We start from the raw sequence: 20,497 nt of genomic DNA, 5'->3' as shown, positions 1-20,497 counted from the left end.
TTAAAACACACAATAAAATACTAACTATGCATATGCAGAGTATGGATGTGTATGATCATGTATGGGCAATATAGCACACATGTATGTCTATAGGGCATCTGGCTGTGTGCATATACTATCCAGTATATAGTGTATATAGAGTGTGTGTGTATTTAGTGTCTTTAATGAGTCAACAGACAGGCAAATAGAGACTAAACCAAATAAGGAACTATAACAAATTATTCTAAGGTGTCCACAGAAGCTAGACAATAGGACAGGAAAAGGAATCAAAGACATATTAGTCTTTGCTCTGATTCATGTCAAGTAAGCTATCAAATAAAATTATTTTGAGATAGCCTCACCCACCAGAGGGCAGACAGCAGAAGCAAGAACTATAATCATGCAGCCTGTGGAACAAAAACCACATTCACAGAAAGACAAACAAGATGAAAAGGCAGAGGGCTATGTACCAGATGAAGTAACAAGATAAAACCCCAGAAAAACAACTAAATGAAGTGGAGATAGGCAACCTTCCAGAAAAAGAATTCAGAATAAAGATAGTGAAGATGATCCAGGACCTCAGAAAAGGGCTGGAGGCAAAGATCGAGAACATGCAAGAAATGTTTAACAAAGACCTAGAAGAATTAAAGAACAAAGAAACAGAGATGAACAATACAATAACTGAAATGAAAACTACACTAGAAGGAATCAATAGCAGAGTAACTGAGGCAGAAGAACGGATAAGTGACCTGGCAGACAGAAGGGTGGAATACACTGCTGCGGAACAGAATAAAGAAAAAAGAATGAAAAGAAATGAAGACAGCCTAAGAGACCTCTGGGACAACATCAAACGCAACAACATTCGCATTATAGGGGTCCCAGAAGGAGAAGAGAGAGAGAGGACCTGAGAAAATATTTGAAGAGATTATAGTCGAAAACTTCCCTAACAGGGGAAAAGAAATAGCCACCCAAGTCCAGGAAGCACAGCGAGTCCCATACAGGATAAACCCAAGGAGAAACACACCAAGACACACAGTAATCAAATTGGCAAAAATTAAAGACAAAGAAAAATTACTGAAAGCAGCAAGGGAAAAACGACAAATAACATATAAGGGAACTCCCATAAGGTCAACAGCTGATTTTTCAGCAGAAACTCTACAAGCCACAAGGGAGTGGCATGATATACTTAAGGTGATGAAAGGAAAGAACCTACAACCAAGATTACTCTACAAGGATCTCATTCAGATTTGATGGAGAAATCAAAAGCTTTACAGACAAGCAAAAGCTAAGAGAATTCGGCACCACTAAACCAGCTCTACAACAAATGATAAAGGAACTTCTCTAAGTGGGAAACACAAGAGAAGAAAAGGACCTACAAAAACAAACTCAAAACAATTAAGAACATGGTCATAGGAACATACATATCGATAATTACCTTAAACATAAATGGATTAAATGCTCCAACCAAAAGACACAAGCTTGCTGAATGGATACAAAAACAAGACCCATATAGATGCTGTCTACAAGAGACCCACTTCAGACCTAGGGACACGTACAGACTGAAAGTGAGGGAATGGAAAAAGATATTCCATGCAAATGGAAATCAAAAGAAAGCTGGAGTAGCAATTCTCATATCAGATAAAATACACTTTAAAATAAAGAATGTTACAAGAGACAAGGAAGGACACTACATAATGATCAAGGGATCAATCCAAGAAGATGTAACAATTATAAATATATATGCACCCAACATAGGAGAACCTCAATACATAAGGCAACTGCTAACAGCTATAAAAGGAAATCGACAATAACACAATAATAGTGGGGGACTTTAACACCTCACTTACATCAATGAACAGATCATCCAAAATGAAAATAAATAAGAAAACAGAAACTTTAAATGACACAAGAGACCACATAGATTTAATTGATATTTATAGGACATTCCATCCAAAAACAGCAGATTACACTTTCTTCTCAAGTGTGCACGGAACGTTCTCCAGGATAGATCACATCTTGGGTCACAAATCAAGCCTCAGTAAATTTAAGAAAATTGAAATCATATCAAGCATCTTTTCTGACCACAGCTCTACAAGATTAGAAATGAATTACAGGGAAAAAATGGTAAAAAACACAAAGACGTGGAGGCTAAACAATATGTTACTAAATAACCAACAGGATCACTGAAGAAATCAAAGAGGAAATCAAAACATACCTAGAGACAAATGACAATGAAAACACGACGATCCAAAACCTATGGGATGCAGCAAAAGGAGTTCTAAGAGGGAAGTTTATAGCTATACAAGCCTACCTCAAGAAACAAGAAAAAATTCAGATAAACAATCTAAACTTACACCTAAAGGAACTAGAGAAAGAAGAACAAACAAAACCCAAAGTTAGCAGAAGGAAAGAAATCATAAAGATCAGAGCAGAAATAAATGAAATAGAAACAAAGAAAACAATAGCAAAGATCAATAAAACTAAAAGCTTTATTTTCTCAAAGAACTAAAGTTCTTTGAGAAAATAAACAAAATTGATAAACCATTAGCCAGACTCATCAAGAAAAAGAGGGAGAGGACTCAAATCAGTAAGATTAGAAATGAAAAAGGAGAACTTACAACAGACACCGTCAAAATACAAAGCATACTAAGAGACTACTACAAGCAACTCTATGCCAATAAAATGGACAACCTGGAAGAAATGGACAAATTCTTAGAAAGGTATAACCTTCCAAGACTGAACCAGGAAGAAATAGAAAATATGAACAGACCAATCACAAGTAATGAAATTAACTGTGATTAAAAATCTTCCACAAACAATGGCTTCACAGGTGAATTCTATCAAACATTTAGAGAAGAGCTAACACCCATCCTTCTCAAACTCATCAAAAAAATTGCAGAGGAAGGAACACTCCCAAACACATTCTATGAGGCCACCATCACCCTGATACCAAAACCAGAAAATTTACTACAAAAAAAGAAATTTACGGACCAGTATCACTGATGAATATAGATGCAAAAATCATCAACAAAAGACTAGCAAACAGAATTCAACAACACATTAAAAGGATCATACAAAAAAAAAAAAAAAAAAAAGATCATACACCATGACAAAGTGGAATTTATCCCAGGGATGCAAGGATTCTTCAATATACGGAAATCAATCAATGTGATACACCATATCAACAAATTGAAGAAGAAAAACCATATAATCATCTCAATGAATGCAGAGAAAAGCTTTTGACAAAATTCAACACCCATTTATGATAAAAACTCTCCAGAAAATGGGCACAGAGGGAACGTACCTCAACATAATAAAGGCCATATACGACAAACCCACAGCAAACATCATTCTCAATGGTGAAAAACTGAAAGCATTTCCTCTATGATCAGGAACAAGACAAGGATGTCCACTCTCACCACTATTATTCAACATAGTTGTGGAAGTCCTAGCCATGGCAATCAGAGAAGAAAAATAAATAAAAGGAATAAAATTGGAAAAGAAGAAGTAAAACTGTCACTGTTTGCAGATGACATGATACTATATATAGAGAATCCTAAAGATGCCACCAGAAAACTACTAGAGCTAATCAATGAATTTGGTAAAGTAGCAGGATACAAAATTAATGCACAGAAATCTCTTGCATTCCTATACACTAATGATGAAAAATCTGAAAGGGAAATTAAGGAAACACTCCCATTTACCATTGCAACAAAAAAATTAAAATACATAAGAATAAACTTACCTAGGGAGACAGAAGACCTGTATGCAGAAAACTATAAACACTGATGAAAGAAATTAAACATGATACCAACAGATGGAGAGATATACCATGTTCTTGGATTGGAAGAATCAATACTGTGAAAATGACTATACTACCCAAAGCAATCTACAAATTCAATGCAATCCCTATCAAATTACCAATAGCATTTTTTACGGAACTAGAACAAAAAATCTTAAAATTTATATGGAAACACAAAAGACCCTGAATAGCCAAAGCATTCTTGAGGGAAAAAAACGGAGCTGGAAGAATCAGACTCCCTGACTTCAGACTATATTACAAAGTAATATAGTAATCAAGTAATACAGTAATCAAGTAATCAAGGCAGTAATCAAGACAATATGGTACTAGCACAAAAACAGAAACATAGATCAATGGAACAAGATAGAAAGCCCAGAGATAAACCCACACACCTATGGTCAACTAATCTAAGACAAAGGAGGCAAGGATATACAAGGGAGAAAAGACAGTCTCTTCAATAAGTGGTGCTGGGAAAACTGGACAGTTACATGTAAAAGAATGAAATTAGGACAGTCCCTAACACCATACACAAAAATAGACTCAAAATCGATCAGAGGCCTAAATGTAAGACCGACGCTCTAAAACTCTTAGAGGAAAACATAGGAAGAACACTCTTTGACATAAATCACAGCAAGATCTTTTTGGATCCGCCTCCTAGAGTAACGGAAATAAAAACAAAAATAAACAAATGGGACCTAATGAAACTTCAAAGCTTTTGCACAGCAAAGGAAACCATAAACAAGACAAAAATACAACCCACAGAATGGGAGAAAATACTTGCAAACGAATCAACGGACAAAGGATTAATCTCCAAAATATATAAACAGCTCATGCAGCTCAATTTTAAAGAAACAAACAACCCAATCCAAAAATTGGCAGAAGACCTAAACAGACATTTCTCCAAAGAAGACATACAGATGGCCAAGAAGCACATGAAAAGCTGCTCAACATCACTAATTATTAGAGAAATGCAAATCAAAACTACAATGAGGTATCACCTCACACCAGTTAGAATGGGCATCATCAGAAAATCTACAAACAACAAATGCTGGAGAGGGTGTGGAGAAAAGGGAACCCTCTTGTAGTGTTGGTGGGAATGTAAACTGACACAGCCACTATGGAGAACAGTATGGAAGTTCCTTAAAAAACTAAAAATAGAATTACCATATGATCCAGCAACCCCACTACTAGGCATATACCCTGATAAAACCATAATTCAAAAAGACACATGTACCCCAATGTTCACTGCAGCACTATTTACAATAGCCAGGTCATGGAAGCAACCTAAATGTCCATCGACAGACGAATGGATAAAGAAGATGTGGTATATATATACTATGGAATATTACTCAGCCATAAAAAGGAACAAAATTGGGTCATTTGTTGAGACGTGGATGGATCTAGAGACCGTCATACAGAGTGAAGCAAGTCAGAAAGAGAAAAACAAATATCATATATTAATGCATGTATGTGGAACCTAGAAAAATGGTACAGATGAAGTGGTTTGCAGGGCAGAAGTTGAGACAGATATAGAGAATAAACGTATGGACACCAAGGGGGGAAGCCGCAGGGGGATGGGGGTGGGGTTGGGGGGGGTAATGAATTGGGCGATTGGGACTGACATGTATACACTGATGTGTATAAAACTGATGAGTAATAAGAACCTGCTGTATAAAAAGTAAATAAAATTAAATTAAAAAATTTTAAAAAAAGAAAGCTGTAAATAGTCTCCTCAAAATAAATAAATAAATAAAATAATTTTATTTTCTATGGAAACTCTGCAATAGAAGAAAAATATACTAACCAGTCCACATTGCTTATCTACAGTATTGCAAATGCAGTCATGAACTTTAATTCTAGATTTCCAATCTTTTGATTTAAGTTGGAATTAGTATCCCAAATCATGATTATCAATGAGTGAACTGATAAAACCAAGCTTCTGGCTCTAAAATGTGACCCTATCCACATCCCTCTCCTAGCCATGCATAGTAGTAAACTATTTCCTCTTCCATACTACTTCTGCATCTTATCCTTACTTCCGCTGTGACATTATCAGTTTATTTGTGTGTGTGGCTACAAAGCATGCAGCAGTATTCAATACATGTTTGTTGAAGAAAAATAAATCTTTCTTATTCAGTAAAATTATCTCAACAAACCAGACTCATACTTGTACCTGAAGAATAAAAAGATCCTATCAAGAATGTAAAGCCGGGCTTCCCTGGTGGCGCAGTGGTTGAGAGTCCACCTGCCGATGCAGGGGACACAGGTTCGTGCCCCGGTCCGGAAAGATCCCACATGCCGCGGAGCAGCTAGGCCCGTGAGCCATGGCCGCTGAGCCTGTGCGTCCGGAGCCTGTGCTCCGCAACGGGAGAGGGCACAACAGTGAGAGGCCCGCGTACCACAAAGGGGAAAAAAAAAAAAAAAAAAAAGAATGAAAAGCCAACTCCAAAGAGTAAGAACAAGCTTTAAACAACTGTTATCCATTGTATAAACATACTGATTAAGCCTTCTGCTGGCTGCTAGGATTACAGAAATATAAGAAAGACCCACAGCCTAGACCAAGTGTTGGCAAACTATAGCCCATGAGCCAAATTAGCCTGTTGGTTTTGCAAATGAAGTTTTACTGGAACACAGCCACAATCACTGTTTACATATCGTGAACTGCTGTTTTCACATTACTACAGCAAAACTGAGCACCTGTGACATAAGACTGGTCCATAAACCCTGTAACATTTATTATCTGGCCCCGTGCAGAAGAAGTTTGCCAACCCCTGGCCTAGCAGGAATTCAAAGTCCATGCAGATCTGAGAGCCAATGGTTTGAATATCCCTGGGGGAACAAAGGGAGGACGTCATCAAGCCTCCTAGATGAAACAGTTAGCTGAAACTCAAGTGAAGACTGGGAAGCAACCTGACACACAAGTAAGAGAGAATGTTTCAGGTAGAGTAAATTATGTGGGAAAAGGGCTGGAGGGAAAAGGATACAGAGCATGTTTCAGTAACTGCAAGAGTTTAGTATTGTTAGAATGTAGTGTACAAAGTGGTGAAGGACAAGGCTGGAGAAAAGGGCATTATAAGCTGCATTTGCCAAGGTGAGGAGTTTGTATTTTTTAAACAAATACATCACTTTATGCTTATACTTGCCAGGAAAATCAAAATCAAACAAACACACACACAAAAAAAACCCCACCTCTGGAAGAATATACAAGAAACTAATAAGAAGAAGTTACAGAGGGAAAAGGGGTACTGAACACAGGACAGATAAAACTGGGGTCAGAGAGACTTTACTAAATACCTTTTTAAATTTCTTGTTTTTTAAATCACATGAATGCATTATCTATTCTAAAATCACATACTAATAAGTGTGGATTTTGTCATAAAGGAAATATTTAAGGAATTTAAATGAGAAGTGATAAGATTAAACAAGCAAACTGGATAGATTATTCTGTAGATGCAACACAAAGGAAAGCTGAAAGGAGCAGAGTAGTCAGGAAGCTACTGACAGACCACTGATTACTTAAAGCAAATACATTAACAATGTATTGTGAAGCTTACAACATATGAAGAAGTATAAAATGTATGACAATAGCTCAGAGGATGGAAAAGTAAAAGGAATTATAATATCATAAGATTTTTACATTTTTTTAAAAGTGCAATAACATTAATTGGAGACAAAGTAGGATAAATTAAGGATGAGTACTACAATCTCTACATTAACCATTAAAAATAATAACAATACAAACAGGTTTAAATAAAAAGCTAAAAGAGAAAATTAAGTGGAATTTTAAGAAAGAAAATTTTTAAGAAGAAAAACTGTGATGAATTAAAAAAACAGATAGGAAGAGAGACACAAAGGAACAAAGAGCAGATGGGACAAAATGGAAAGAATTAGCAAACGGTAACATAAACCCAGCCATATCAGTAATGACATTAAATATAAATGTACTAAGCCAATTAAAGGACAAAGATTGTCATTCTGGATAAAAAACAAGACCCAACTATATGCTCTTTACAAGAGATACACTTTAAAAATAACAACACTGACAAATTCAAAGAAAACGGAAAGAAAAAGACAAATACTAATTAAACAAACAAACAAAAAAAGCCAGGACAGCTATATTAATATCAGAAGACTTCAAGACAAATTATTCCCAGAGCCCAGAGATAAAGAGGGATATTTTATAATGTTATAAGGACGTTGCATAACAGACAAAACAATCCTATTGATAAAATGTCTGCACCCAATTAACATACTTAAAAATACATAAAGCAAAAATTAACTAAAAGGAAAAAACAGATAAATCCACTGTCATAGGATTAGCTACTCACATAGAAAAAGCAGTTATATCAATATTGAGATATACAACACATCAGAGTAGTTGCCTATTGGTAGGAGTGTAGGGGAATAAGTAAATTTAAGTAACAGGAATAAGGGGAAAAATTAAAATTGAATTAAACAAAATGAAGTCTTACATAAACTGATGATAGGATTCCATATATTAAAGGTATGTGTACCTCAATTCTCTAGACATTAGATGAAAAGGGAAAATTAAGTAACAAATTTATTGGAAAATCCTAGTATTACAAATTTTTTTCTTACCAGCATCACTGTTAAATTCATAATTCTTCCAAGGTTATCAACATAGTAGACACTGTCTTGATACCATGAATCACAGTGTAGGTAATTATACATTCCAAAAGCATGCATGTGTTCCAGTGTATACTGATCATCTCGAAGTTTTACTTCTGCCACAGCTGAAATATAAGAAAAATAAACAAACATCAAGAGTTCTGCCTCAGATTGTTCTTTTCTGCAGAATGCCAACAAGGCAAAAAAAATCACAGAATACTAATTACCAAGGCCTCAGGACAATTCACTACATTTTTCATTTCAAAAACAATTTCTGGGCCCCTACTAGGCACTGTGCGCAGAGGATAAACAGAGAGTAAAACTGACAAGGCCCCTGCCCTTACAGAACTCAGAATACAGTGGCCAGAGGAGATAGAGCTCTTCATACCACACTCTTTTCTTTTAGGTACCTCTTCCTTGTAATTATAAATAAAAAGAACAGAGAAATCATAAAACTGAAAGATTTCCTGTTTTCTGGGCAAATATTAAGTACACTTTATAAAGTGTGTGCTTTTTAAAATGCTCTACCTCTATCACCTCATTCATTTTTTACCACACATTAAGAAATAAAGAGAATGTTTTTATTATCCCATAAAATAATTATGGAAATAAATGTAAGTGCAAATGGTGACTTCTCTAATGCTATACTACATCTTTCCCAAGAGTACAGAACAAAACAGTGATCATATCTGGAACAGAAACAAGGTTTCTTATTTAAAGAACAGTGTTTTTTCCACTAGGGCACTGGAAGCTTCCATAACTTTATTTTACCTTGTTCTAGCTTTAGTGAGATGTAGTTGGCATATGACATTGTATAAGTTTAAGGTACACAACATAATGATTTGATATATGTATTTATTGTGAAATGATCATCAAAATAAGTTTACTTAACACAGACATCACCTCATAGTTACAACTGTTCTTCTAGTTATAAGAACTTTTAAGATCTACTCTCTTAGCTGCTTCCATAATTTTATGTTTCCTTTTTATTTATTTATTTGCTTATTTATTTTATTTTTGGCTGCATTGGGTCTTCGTTGCTGCGCACGGGCTTTCTCTAGTTGTGGTGAGCGGGGGCTACTCTTCGTGGCGGTGCACGGGCTTCTCACTGCAGTGGCTTCTCTTGTTGCAGAGCACGGGCTCTAGGCGCGCAGGCCTCAGTAGTTGTGGCATGCGGGCTCAGTAGTCGTGGCGCATGGGCTTAGTAGTCGTGGCGCACGGGCTTAGTTGCTCCGTGGCATGTGGGATCTTCCTGGACCAGGGCTCAAACCCTGGCAGATTCTTAACCACTGCGCCACCAGGGAAGTCCTGCTTCCGTAATTTTAAATCTGCCAAGCCTGATCTCTGCCTCCCACTCCTCCTTTCCTTCTATGTAGAGAGAAACTTATAGTTCAGGGCTACCAGTGACCTAGAATTAATTTCTGCTCCAACAGGAGATACATAAGTAGACTATGCTGGGCCAATATTTTACCTTAATTATGAAGCTCACCTTACTGTATTCTGATTGCAAGTATTTTCATCTTTTTTCCCCAAATGCTCACCTGTTCATACTTCTATTACCTGCCTTGAGGCCTGGCTGACTTACATTTATTCATTCATTTATTTACCAAATATTTTAATAGGCACAAATGATACAATGATGAGAAAAGAGCACAGAATCTACCTTCTTAACACTTATGATCCAGTGGGGAAATGGACGTTAGTCAAATAAATAAATATATAATTAAACTGTAATAAATGTTATAAAGGAAAATTATTGGATACTGTGAGAACAAATAACACTGGAAGCTGATCTACTTGGGGAGATTAAAAAAGGCTTTAAAAAATTTGAGCCAAGCTACAAAGGACAAGGTAGAGTTAACTTAAGAAACATCTCTACACACACACACACACACACACACACACACACACTACTTATCACAGGCAAAATGAGAGCAGGCGAAAGTAGAAGGAAACACTTGTGTTCAAAAAACTAAAAGTCAGCCAGACTGGCTGAAATACAGAGCAACATGGAGAACTGCACAAGGAAAGGCAACAGATGAATAAAGCTAGAGAACTGGGCAGAAGCTGGATCACAAAAGGCCTTGCCTTTATTTATCATTGTTGATAAACTCAATGTAATAAGAGCTCATTTAAGAACTTTTAAGCGGGAGAGTAAAGTCCAGATTCGAATGTATAAAATGTTGCTTATAGGGACTTCCCTGGTGGCGCAGTGGTTAAGAATCCACCTGCCAGTGCAGGGGACACGGGTTCGAACCCTGGTCCAGGAAGATTCCACATGCCGCGGAGCAAATAAGCCCACACGCCACAACTACTGAGCCTGTGCTCTACAGCCTGCGAGCCACAACTACTGAGCCTGCATGCCACAACTACTGAAGCCCGCGTGCCTAGAGCCCATGCTCTGCAACAAGAGAAGCCACTGCAATTAGAAGCCCACGCACCGCAATGAAGAGTAGTCCCCGCTTGCCACAACTAGAGAAAGCCCACGCGCAGCAACGAAGACCCAACGCAGCCAAAAATTAAAAAATTAAAAAAAGGTTACTTATAACTACCTATGGAAAACAGACCAGAGCAAAGTAAAGTAAGCCCAGGAAGATCCACCAGGAAGCTACTGCAGTCATCCAGGTAAAGGATGGTTGCAATTTGGAGACCTATCAGAGGTTAAATCATTATAACTTTGTGATGGATTTGATAGAGGCTGAGGAAATTATTACATGACTCAAGGAAGTGTTTATTTTATAAGGAAGTAAAAATACATATTCACTGATTAGAAGGGAAACAATCATTAATTCTTGTTTTTCTAGCACCACTGTGTGGATTTAACTCGACGCTGCAGGAAGTGTACGTGGTAACAGAATGTTCCAAAGCAGTAATATTAGGCAATGATACAACAAATACATTTTCTTCATATTTGTACCAAAGACCCCTGACCAAACCTGAACAAGCCAGAGACTTCTTAGCCCTTTGCCTTGATACAACACCTCGTCTGTAACTGTATTGATTCTGGAAAACCATTATTAGGAAACCATGAAATAGTCTAAGTCTTAGGTTGCTGCATTCTGACAAGATTAATTTATGTAGGTTATTAGGACACAAATGAAGGGCACATTACATACTTGCTATTTTGCAAAAGCTGACAGTGCTCAGAAAAAGGCCACCTCTCTGGCCCCAAATGAGAAAGGAAAAGTTATTGCATTTACCCTGTCAATCAACTTGAGTATAAAAGGGCAGGCAGAGAAAAATGAAAGGAGAAAAGCAATGTCCAGAATGTGACAGAGCTTAACCACTGATGGGGCTCTTTTGTAAAGACTAAGGGAGGGGTGGACAGCAGGGAGTCTCCAATCCAGCTCGATCTTTGATATGACTGAAGAAGAGGAACCTCTTTAACAGAGGGCTAAGAAGCCACTGTAGTAAAATATTTTATTAACATTATCTTACATTAGAAATAAAACAGTTTGCTGAAAAAGCCTTCTCTCTTATTCTATGAAAAAGAACTTAGGGCCTAACAAGAAGGGAATCTCCCTTAATCTTTACCTATATTTCTTATAAAACATGCATGGAACCTCAAAAACCTATAGTTTTTCATTCACAAATTATTTATTGAATGTCTACAACGTGCCAGACATGGTGCTTGGCATTGGGCAAATACTCGTAAATAAAACAGACATGATCCGTGTCCTAATCATGCTAACAATGGTCACAATTACTGCTTCTTGTCCTTTCAAAATACAGTTAGGTTGAACCACATGAAATTGTCAATATTCAACTCTTTTGACACCAACTGAATATGATTCAATCTAATACTTACATAAGCAAAGTACAGTATTTTTTTTAAAGGAGGGGAAGGGCCAAAGAACGTTAACTCACAAAGGTCACTTCTTAGACCATTTATCTTCTAAAAATGATCAGTTAAGTCTTCTGTTCACCTAGTTACTGTGTTTGCTCTTTGCATATAAAGATGTAAAAAAGCAAGAGTACAGGTGTGTATTAGTTCTGAAGCAAAATGTACAGAACAAGGCAGGGCTAGAATTAGCAGCATTGCTCCCACTACTCTTCTATACAATGCTTCTGCACCATAACACAGTGATCTGCTTCTCTTCCCCAAATTTTCCTCCAGAAGAGTAGGCATGAATTTTATAGTAAACTTACATAAATAAGTTACATGGCTCTTCTATCCCTTTATTCCAATTATAGCCTAAACCTTCGCCAGCTTTTATTCTCCCTGCCCTGAAGAAACAGCACAGAGACCACAAAGTACATTAGAAAAAGCACGAGCTGTAGGGTCAGGTTAGCCACTGATGGCTAAGGTTAAGTTACCTAACTTTCTACCCTGATTCCTCACCTGTAATAAAAGTTAATAATACTTACCTGTGAAATTATTGACAAGTTTAAATTATGTGAAGTATTTGCTATGTGACACCTAAGAAAAAGAGTAAGTGTTAATCTCCCGGTTCCTCTTCTCCCTTCCAAGGCTAATTCTCACAGCTGTTTATGATTCCATTCTCTCCTGCCTCTTCTAGGCCTCTCCTCAGGTTATCTCCTCTCCACTGGCCCCTTCTCCTCCACTTAAATATGCTGAAAACTTCCCCACTCTCAAAACACATGAAAAAGATTTCCTCTTCTTCGCTCTGCACTCAAAGCAGAGCTCTCTCCCACCATGTACTTCTCAAACTTCTCTAGAAAACAGTCTACACTCCCATTTTCTCATTACCCTCATTAACCCATTTTAATTTTGTTTCTAGCTCTACTACTCTATAAAATTATTTTTCCCTTAAAAATATACATTGAGCAGCCAAGATGGAATAATAGTAATCAGATTTATCCCTCCCTCAGAAACAACCAGTAAGACAAAATAAAATGAACCAGACAAAATTACATGAAACAATAATTTTCAAGACACAAGACAACAGGCAACAAAGGATAGTGATCATTAAGAGACGAGAAACAAATGAGGTGAGCTCTACTACTGCCCCAGCTTAGTGCCATGAGTGAGTTTCCAGCCCACAGCACAAAGAGGGGAAAGTGAGGTAGAACCTGACCAGCTCCCTGGGTTGAGGAATCTGAGCTGAAAGTCTGGGGAGACCAAGACAGCTACAGTTCATCGGACAGAGTACCAGAGAAGAGAGAGCCATAGAGAGAGAGAACTCCAGAGATCTGCAGAGAGTCTCTCTCAAATATTCAGCAGAGAACTAATGGCATATGTCTGAGCAAACTACCCCAGACTAGGGAAAGAACCATCTGAACGGATTAGAGGGAACAGTGTTGGGTACTCACACAAGGCTAGGAGCTGTCACTGTTCCCACTAGGCAGACCAGAGAAAACTCCGAATTCATAGGCAGAGTACACAGAAAAGTCTTGTCTCAGTGGTGAGGAATAATCAGCCATAGACTGAGCATTGCTCCAGACAAGGCTAAAAAAGCATAAACGCAAGACCTCGTGGAATTAATCTAATTAATCCAAGTAACTCAACTGCATCACAGAACAAAGTTCAAGAAGATTTATAAGGATACAAAAATGTCTTACACTCAGTAGGGTAAAATCCACAACTTTTTGCATCCAAAGATTACCAGGCATGCAAAGAGGAAAGAAAACAAAACCCACAATGAGAATACCCAATCGACAGAAGCCAACACATAACTGACACAGAAGTTATAATTAGCAGAACAAAACATTAAAATGTTTTAAAACATTAAAACATTAAAATGTTTAATGAAACATTAAATTAAAAAAATTAAAATATTTATTAAAGTACATTCCAAATGTTCAAAATGACAACCAGAGACATGAAAGGTATTAAAAATCATTTAAGTCAAACTTCTAGAGATGAAAACTACAATAGCTAAGATGAAAAATACACTAGATGGAATTAATGACAGAATAGACATTGCAAAAAAAAGATTAGTGAAATTAAAGGCATGAAAATAGAAACTATCCAAAATAAAACAGATTTAAGTGACTCCCCTGGTGGTCCAGTGATTAAAACTCCCATGCTTTCACTGCAGGGGGTACAGGTTCAATCTCTGGTCGGGGAACTAAGATCCTGCATGCTGCACAGCAGGGCCAAAAAAACAAACAAAAAAACCCAAAGAAAGATCTAAAAAAAAACAGAAAAAAATAAAAAGAACATTGATGAGCTGGGGTTAACTTCCAGTAATCCAAAAATGGGTAACTAGATTCCTCAAAGGAGAAAACAGAGGAAAAAAAAAAAAAACTGGAAGAAATAATGGCTGAAAACTTTCCAAACTTGATGAAAACTATAAACCCATGGATCTAGGAAGTTCAACAAACCCCAAGCACAAGTATCATGAGGAAAACCACATCAACACACAACATAATCAAACCGCTCTAAACCAATATGAAAGAGAAAAGTCTTAAAAGCAGCCAGAGAAGAAAAAGATATTATGCATAAAAGAACAAAGGCTAACATACAGGGCTTCCCTGGTGGCGCAGTGGTTGTGAGTCTGCCTGCCGATGCAGGGGACACGGGTTCGTGCCCTGGTCCGGGAAGATCCCACATGCCGCGGAGCGGCTGGGCCCGTGAGCCATGGCCCCTGGGCCTGCGCGTCCGGAGCCTGTGCTCCGCAACGGGAGAGGCCAAAACAGTGAGAGGCCCACGTACTGCAAAAAAAAAAAAAAAAAAAAAAAAGCAAAAAAAGGCTAACATACAATTTCTCATCAGAAACAATACAAGTAATAAGACAAGGGTAACATCTTTAAAGTACTGAAAGCAAAAAGCTGTTAACCTAGAATTCCGCACATAGCAAAAGTATCTTTTGAAAATCAAGGCAAAATAAAAATGTTTTCAGACATACAAAAGCTGAAATATTTAATCACCAGAAGACCCACACTGCAAGAAATATTAAAAGTCCTTCAGGTGGAGGAAAATTATACAGATAAAAATATGGATCTACATAAAGGAATGAAGAGCACCAGAAATGTAAATATATAAGATTTTTTTCTCTACTTTTTATTTCTCTTTAAGAGATAATTAACTATTCAAACAAAAATAATAATGTATTACAAGTTTATAGTAATATGTAAAAGTAAAATGCACAACAATAGCATTAAAGAAATGGAAGTATACTTTTGTAAAGTTCTTATACTACACATGAAACAGTACAATACCATTTGAATGCACCATGTAATAATTTAAAGATGTATACTATAAACCCTAAAATAACAAAACAAAGAGCTATAGCTAATAAGCCAACAAATGTGATAAAAATGGATTCATTTAAAAATACTCAATCCAAAAGAAGGCAGAAAAGCAGGAAACTTCCATTCTCCCAAAGACTAAATGGGACCAACAGACTACCAACAGCAAGATGAAAGACCCAAACCTAACAAAATCAATAAACACATTAAATGTAAAGTCTTATCACAAGATAAAGACTATCAGTTTGAATAAAAAAGACCTAACTATTTTTGCCAAAAAGAAATGTATGTTATCAACACAACATTGTAATCAACTATACTGCAATAAAATAAATTTTTAAAAAAGAAAGAAATGCATGTTAAATACTAAGACACAAATAGGTTAAAAGTAAAAGAATGGAAGATATATATGTATACACTATGGTAACGTTAATTAGAAGAAAGCTGAAATGACTATTTTACTATCAAACAGGAGAATTCAGGGCAGACTATCGCCAAGGATATAAAGGTTCTTTCATAATGATAAAGTGGTCAATTTATCAAGAACATAATAATCAATAATGTTTATGCAACATAAAATATATGAAGCAAAAACTGACAGAACTGCAAGGAAGAAGAGAAAAATCCACAATTATAGCCAGGGATTTCAAAATCTCTCTCTCATGCAACAAGAATAAATTCAAAGTAATTATCCTGAGTAAGAGAAGCCAGACAAAAAAGTACATACTGTGTAATTCTATGTATATAATACTTTAGAAAATACAAACGAATCTACAGTGACAGAGCAGTTGTGGCTTAGGGACTGAGAGGGGAGAGGGAGGAACAGAGGGCCAGTTACAGAAAGGCACAAGGGAACTTTTGGGGATGGTAGCTAAGTTTAATATCTTTTTTTTTTTTGCGGTAGGTGGGCCTCTCACTGTTACGGCCTCTCCCTTTGCGGAACCGAGGCTCCGGACGCGCAGGCTCAGCAGCCATGGCTCATGGGTCCAGCCGCTCCGCGGCCTGTGGAATCTTCCCTCCTGGACCGGGGCATGAACCTGTGTCCCCTGCATCGGCAGGCGGACTCTCAACACTGCGCCACCAGGGAAGCCCTAAGTTTAATATCTTGATTGTGGTGATGACTTCATGAGTGTATATGAACACATGTCAAAACTTATCAACCTATACACTTAGATATGTGTAGATTATTGTTATAGCTCAATAAAGCTGTTTAGGTTGTGATATAAAATCTTCTATTATTCATCAGTCATGCTGCAGCTCCAGAGATGAAACACTGAAAAAGACGGACACAGGACCCTGAATACAGAACTAGCAGTCTTAGCAGAGAAATGGATATAGCAGAGAAACACCAAATGCTAAAGTGTGATAAGGTCTATGAAGAATCAGGTACTGTGGAAAAGTACAGATTGTAATTTGTATAGATTCTATAGTATAGATTTTTACTAGATAGTCAAGAAAGGAATCTGAGTAACATGTAAACCAAGATGAAAGAACAGAGTATGAGTTAGCTAGGTGAAATATAGGAGGAAAATATATACGTTTACTTAATGAAGAGTCTAGGGAAAAAATATAAGATAAATGTCCAGAAGTGGAACTGCTGGCTCAAAGGGCAGTTACAATTTTATACAGAAGGTTTTTTTGCTTAGTTCTTTGGAAAAGAAAAAGACAAAGTGACATTTACTGTTTATGTAGCATAGGGGGTTTCAGAACAACTTAATAACATTTAAGACAAGAGAATAAAACTCAAAGCTCCAAGCAACTTGAGACCAGACACCACATCTTCATTCTCACATCCCAATTGGGAAGCTTCACACACCACAGGTGCCCACCAACAGTCTGCTGAATTAACATGAACCCCTTAGGTTGGTTATAAAAGAAATCAAACTGTCAGGAGGAGTAGCTCAATCACACCTCACAATATCTCTAGAAATGGCAGTTTTTAAAAGAATTAACCTCTTCTTCATCCTCCTCCTCAAGTAATTAATTCTTAATGAAAGCTCCTCATGTGAACTGTTGCAAAGCCTCCAAGCTGGTCTCCCCATCTCCATTCCCTTCATCTTCCAAACTCAATCTCCACAGAGCCTAGGAGTGAACCATTCAATCCCCAAACCTGCCACTTCCCTTCCACACTTAAAACCCTAAATGGCACCTCATCACCTCCACCTGTGCATCCCAAACAGAATCTAAGACCAACACTGGTGAAATGAGGGGCGAAAAAGAACAACTCAGTTTTTCATAAAGTTAATGTATTCGATTAAGAGGACTATTTATTGTGAGATTCTGCTTCCTGCTTTTTTGGTGTCAAAATATCCTTTTGTTTATGAAAGGGTGGGTGAGTACGTGACAGTTCTTAAGAAACACCTGCACTTAGCAAATTAAAAAGTTGGTAAATCAATGACAGCTGAGCTTTATTTTTGATTGTAATTGCCCATGGAAAAGTCTGGGAAACACTGACTCACAGGATAAAGTCCAAAAGACAAAACGTGCCCTCACCTAAGTCCTCTCATTTTCCCAGTAGATTTTTTGCTCACGCAATACAGCAATAGTGCCCTGCACACAATCTAATTTTTTCCCTTTGCTCATGCTTCCCATGAATGGAATGACCTCAACAACCTCTCTTCTTCATTCACTCAATGTATTGAGTACCCACTATGCCAAGCACAAGAGAAACACCACTGTATCCATGGAGCTCACAGTCTAGTGGAGGAAACAGATATCAAACAAATGTAGTTATCAATAAAAACTATAAGTACTGCCTTCCAAAGAATGGAATGAAGGAGCCCAAAATCGAAGGCAGGAAGCCTAGTCAGGAAGGTACTATAGTTCAGGTAAGAGATAACAAGGATTTGCACAATGGTAGAGGCATGGAGAAGTCAAGATTTTGAGCTGACTAGATTTGCTGAGAAACAATAGGGGATAAAAGAGAAGAAATACACCAAAGGTGACTCTCGCATGAGCAATTATGTCAACCTGCACTAGTAGTCCCAATTTTTTATGCTTCCCTGGACCTATTATGCCCTTTGGTTTGAGCTTCCCATATTGACTCTAAGCTTGATTATACAACTTGCTTTGGCCAACGGGACAATAGCACACTTACTGCAATCAGAGCTTGAAAAACTCTTCAAGACAAGACTCTTGGAATAACCCTGTGCCAGCATGCTGAAGGATAAAGACCATCTGAAATCATCTTAAACCAGCCTACAGCCAGAGAAACCCCAAACATATGAGGAAGTACAGTAATGACTAGAACCACCTAGCTGACCTGTAGACTTGTAAGCAATAATAACTGCTTACTGTTTTGAGCCACTGAGTTTTGGGGTGGTTTTTTAATGCAAGGCTAACTAACATGGTGGTATCATTCATTTATATGGGGTGGGAGAGAGAAAGGAAGGGAATGAAAAGAAACATCAAGCTCATTTTCTCTTACCCTGATCAACTACCTATTCTTTAAAGCTCAACTTAGATATCAACTTCTTTTGGAAGCTTTCCCAGATGTCCCAGGCTGGTTTGGGAAAGATACTGAAACGTTATCAATATGTTTTGTACATATCCCTATCACTGCCTTACTGTCTTATAATTATTTGCTTACACTTTTCTTCCTAACTAGACAACAGCATTTTTATGTTACTGGCTGTATCATATTCATCTTGATTGTATCAACATGTAACATAAAACAGGCTCTCAACAGAGATTTCTGAACTTATATAATTTATATATTAAATGAATAAACACGTATTTGATTCTATAAAACTTATTAACTCTAGATTATTTCTCAAAGTGTGATCCACTGACAACATGCATCAGAATCAGCAGGGCTGTGTATTAAAAATGCAATCTTTGAGCTCTTTATCATTAACAAAAATGCCATTCTTTACCTTGTAAAAACAAGGATGAATATTCCCGCCACCTACAGATAAACAAAACAAGTAGTAGAAGTGTGGGTACTAAACCAACTTTTCCTCAAATATTTCTCGAGATGTAATCTACGATAGAGTCCTTAATCTGACGGCCCGTAGGTAATTGAAAACGCTCCTAACTGCAATGGAGTTTCTCTTCTAAGAACTGGGTCTCGGCCAGAGGAAACAGAAGCAGAAGGTCCTCCAAAAAGGTGTGACTTCTCAACGCACACGTTTACAGGGAATGCTCCAGGAGGAAAGCCTGCCCTGAGCTCTCTCCGCAGCAGGGGCCAGGCCAGGAACGACAGGCGGGCGGAGCCCAGAAAGCACCCGCATGCAGGACCTCGGAGCACGGGCAGCGGAGCCTAGAGCCGGCCCAGGGTCCCTCTACGGCAGAGCCACTCGAAGGCGGCTCCCTTGGGGGCCGGGGATGGGCATCATTCTCCAGAACCAGCCACTCTGGTCCACCCCTGCCCGGCAGGCCGTGAGGAAGGCCACGGTCGCCTGGCTACCCGGAGTCAGAAAAGAAGAAAATGCGGGAAGCGTCGAGTTTCGGAAGCCAAAAGGAGAAAGGAACATAGTGCTAGGGGGCACCGCCGCTACCCACCTGCGTCAAGCTCCAGCTGGTAACAGGGCAGTGGCTCGAGGGAAAGCTTATAACCCTCGAAGCGGGGATCCAACAGAGGTCTCTTCACCCGCAGGGAGCAATTAGCGGCCACCTCCATCGCCTTCCGGGGTCCTAGCGTGAGAATTAATAAAGTTCGGGTTGAAAGGTCCGCGCTTCACGCATATTACCGTGGCTGGGAGGCGGCGTGCTTCCCATCCCAGAAAACACTGCGGCGTAACATCCCTTCTGGGTAATGTAGTGCCCACGGGGAAGTTGGCTCTGTTGCATATTGGGATATGTAGTTTTTAGGGAACTTAATGCCCGTGTGACAGCAGGATCTGGACTCTCTTACCCAGAGGGCTGAGCGACCAGGAGGCGGCCCGCGCTGGTTAAATTCTCACATTATAGGCAGGGTGGCGAGACCCCGCC

The 20,497-nt window shown here is 38.1% G+C and overlaps 1 protein-coding gene across 2 annotated transcripts in view; it reads right to left on the bottom strand.

Annotated features, from left to right (window-relative positions):
• The window catches only part of NUDCD1 (NudC domain containing 1), an 88,201-nt gene extending 67,926 nt beyond the window's left edge, over positions 1-20,275 (bottom strand). For both annotated transcript variants that reach the window (XM_082674698.1, XM_082674699.1), the window contains exons 1-2: positions 20,069-20,275; positions 8,381-8,535 (exon numbers count right to left, since the gene is read on the bottom strand). In XM_082674698.1, coding sequence (XP_082530824.1) covers positions 8,381-8,535; positions 20,069-20,186 — 273 coding nt within the window. In that variant the 5' untranslated portion in view covers positions 20,187-20,275. The remainder of the gene's footprint in view (positions 1-8,380; positions 8,536-20,068) is intronic.
• Between the last annotated feature and the right edge of the window lie 222 nt (positions 20,276-20,497).

The sequence above is a fragment of the Grampus griseus genome (genome assembly GCF_964374135.1).
Source record: "Grampus griseus genome assembly, chromosome: 17".
Taxonomy (NCBI): domain Eukaryota; kingdom Metazoa; phylum Chordata; class Mammalia; order Artiodactyla; family Delphinidae; genus Grampus; species Grampus griseus.
This window is presented reverse-complemented; position numbering and strand designations above follow the sequence as displayed.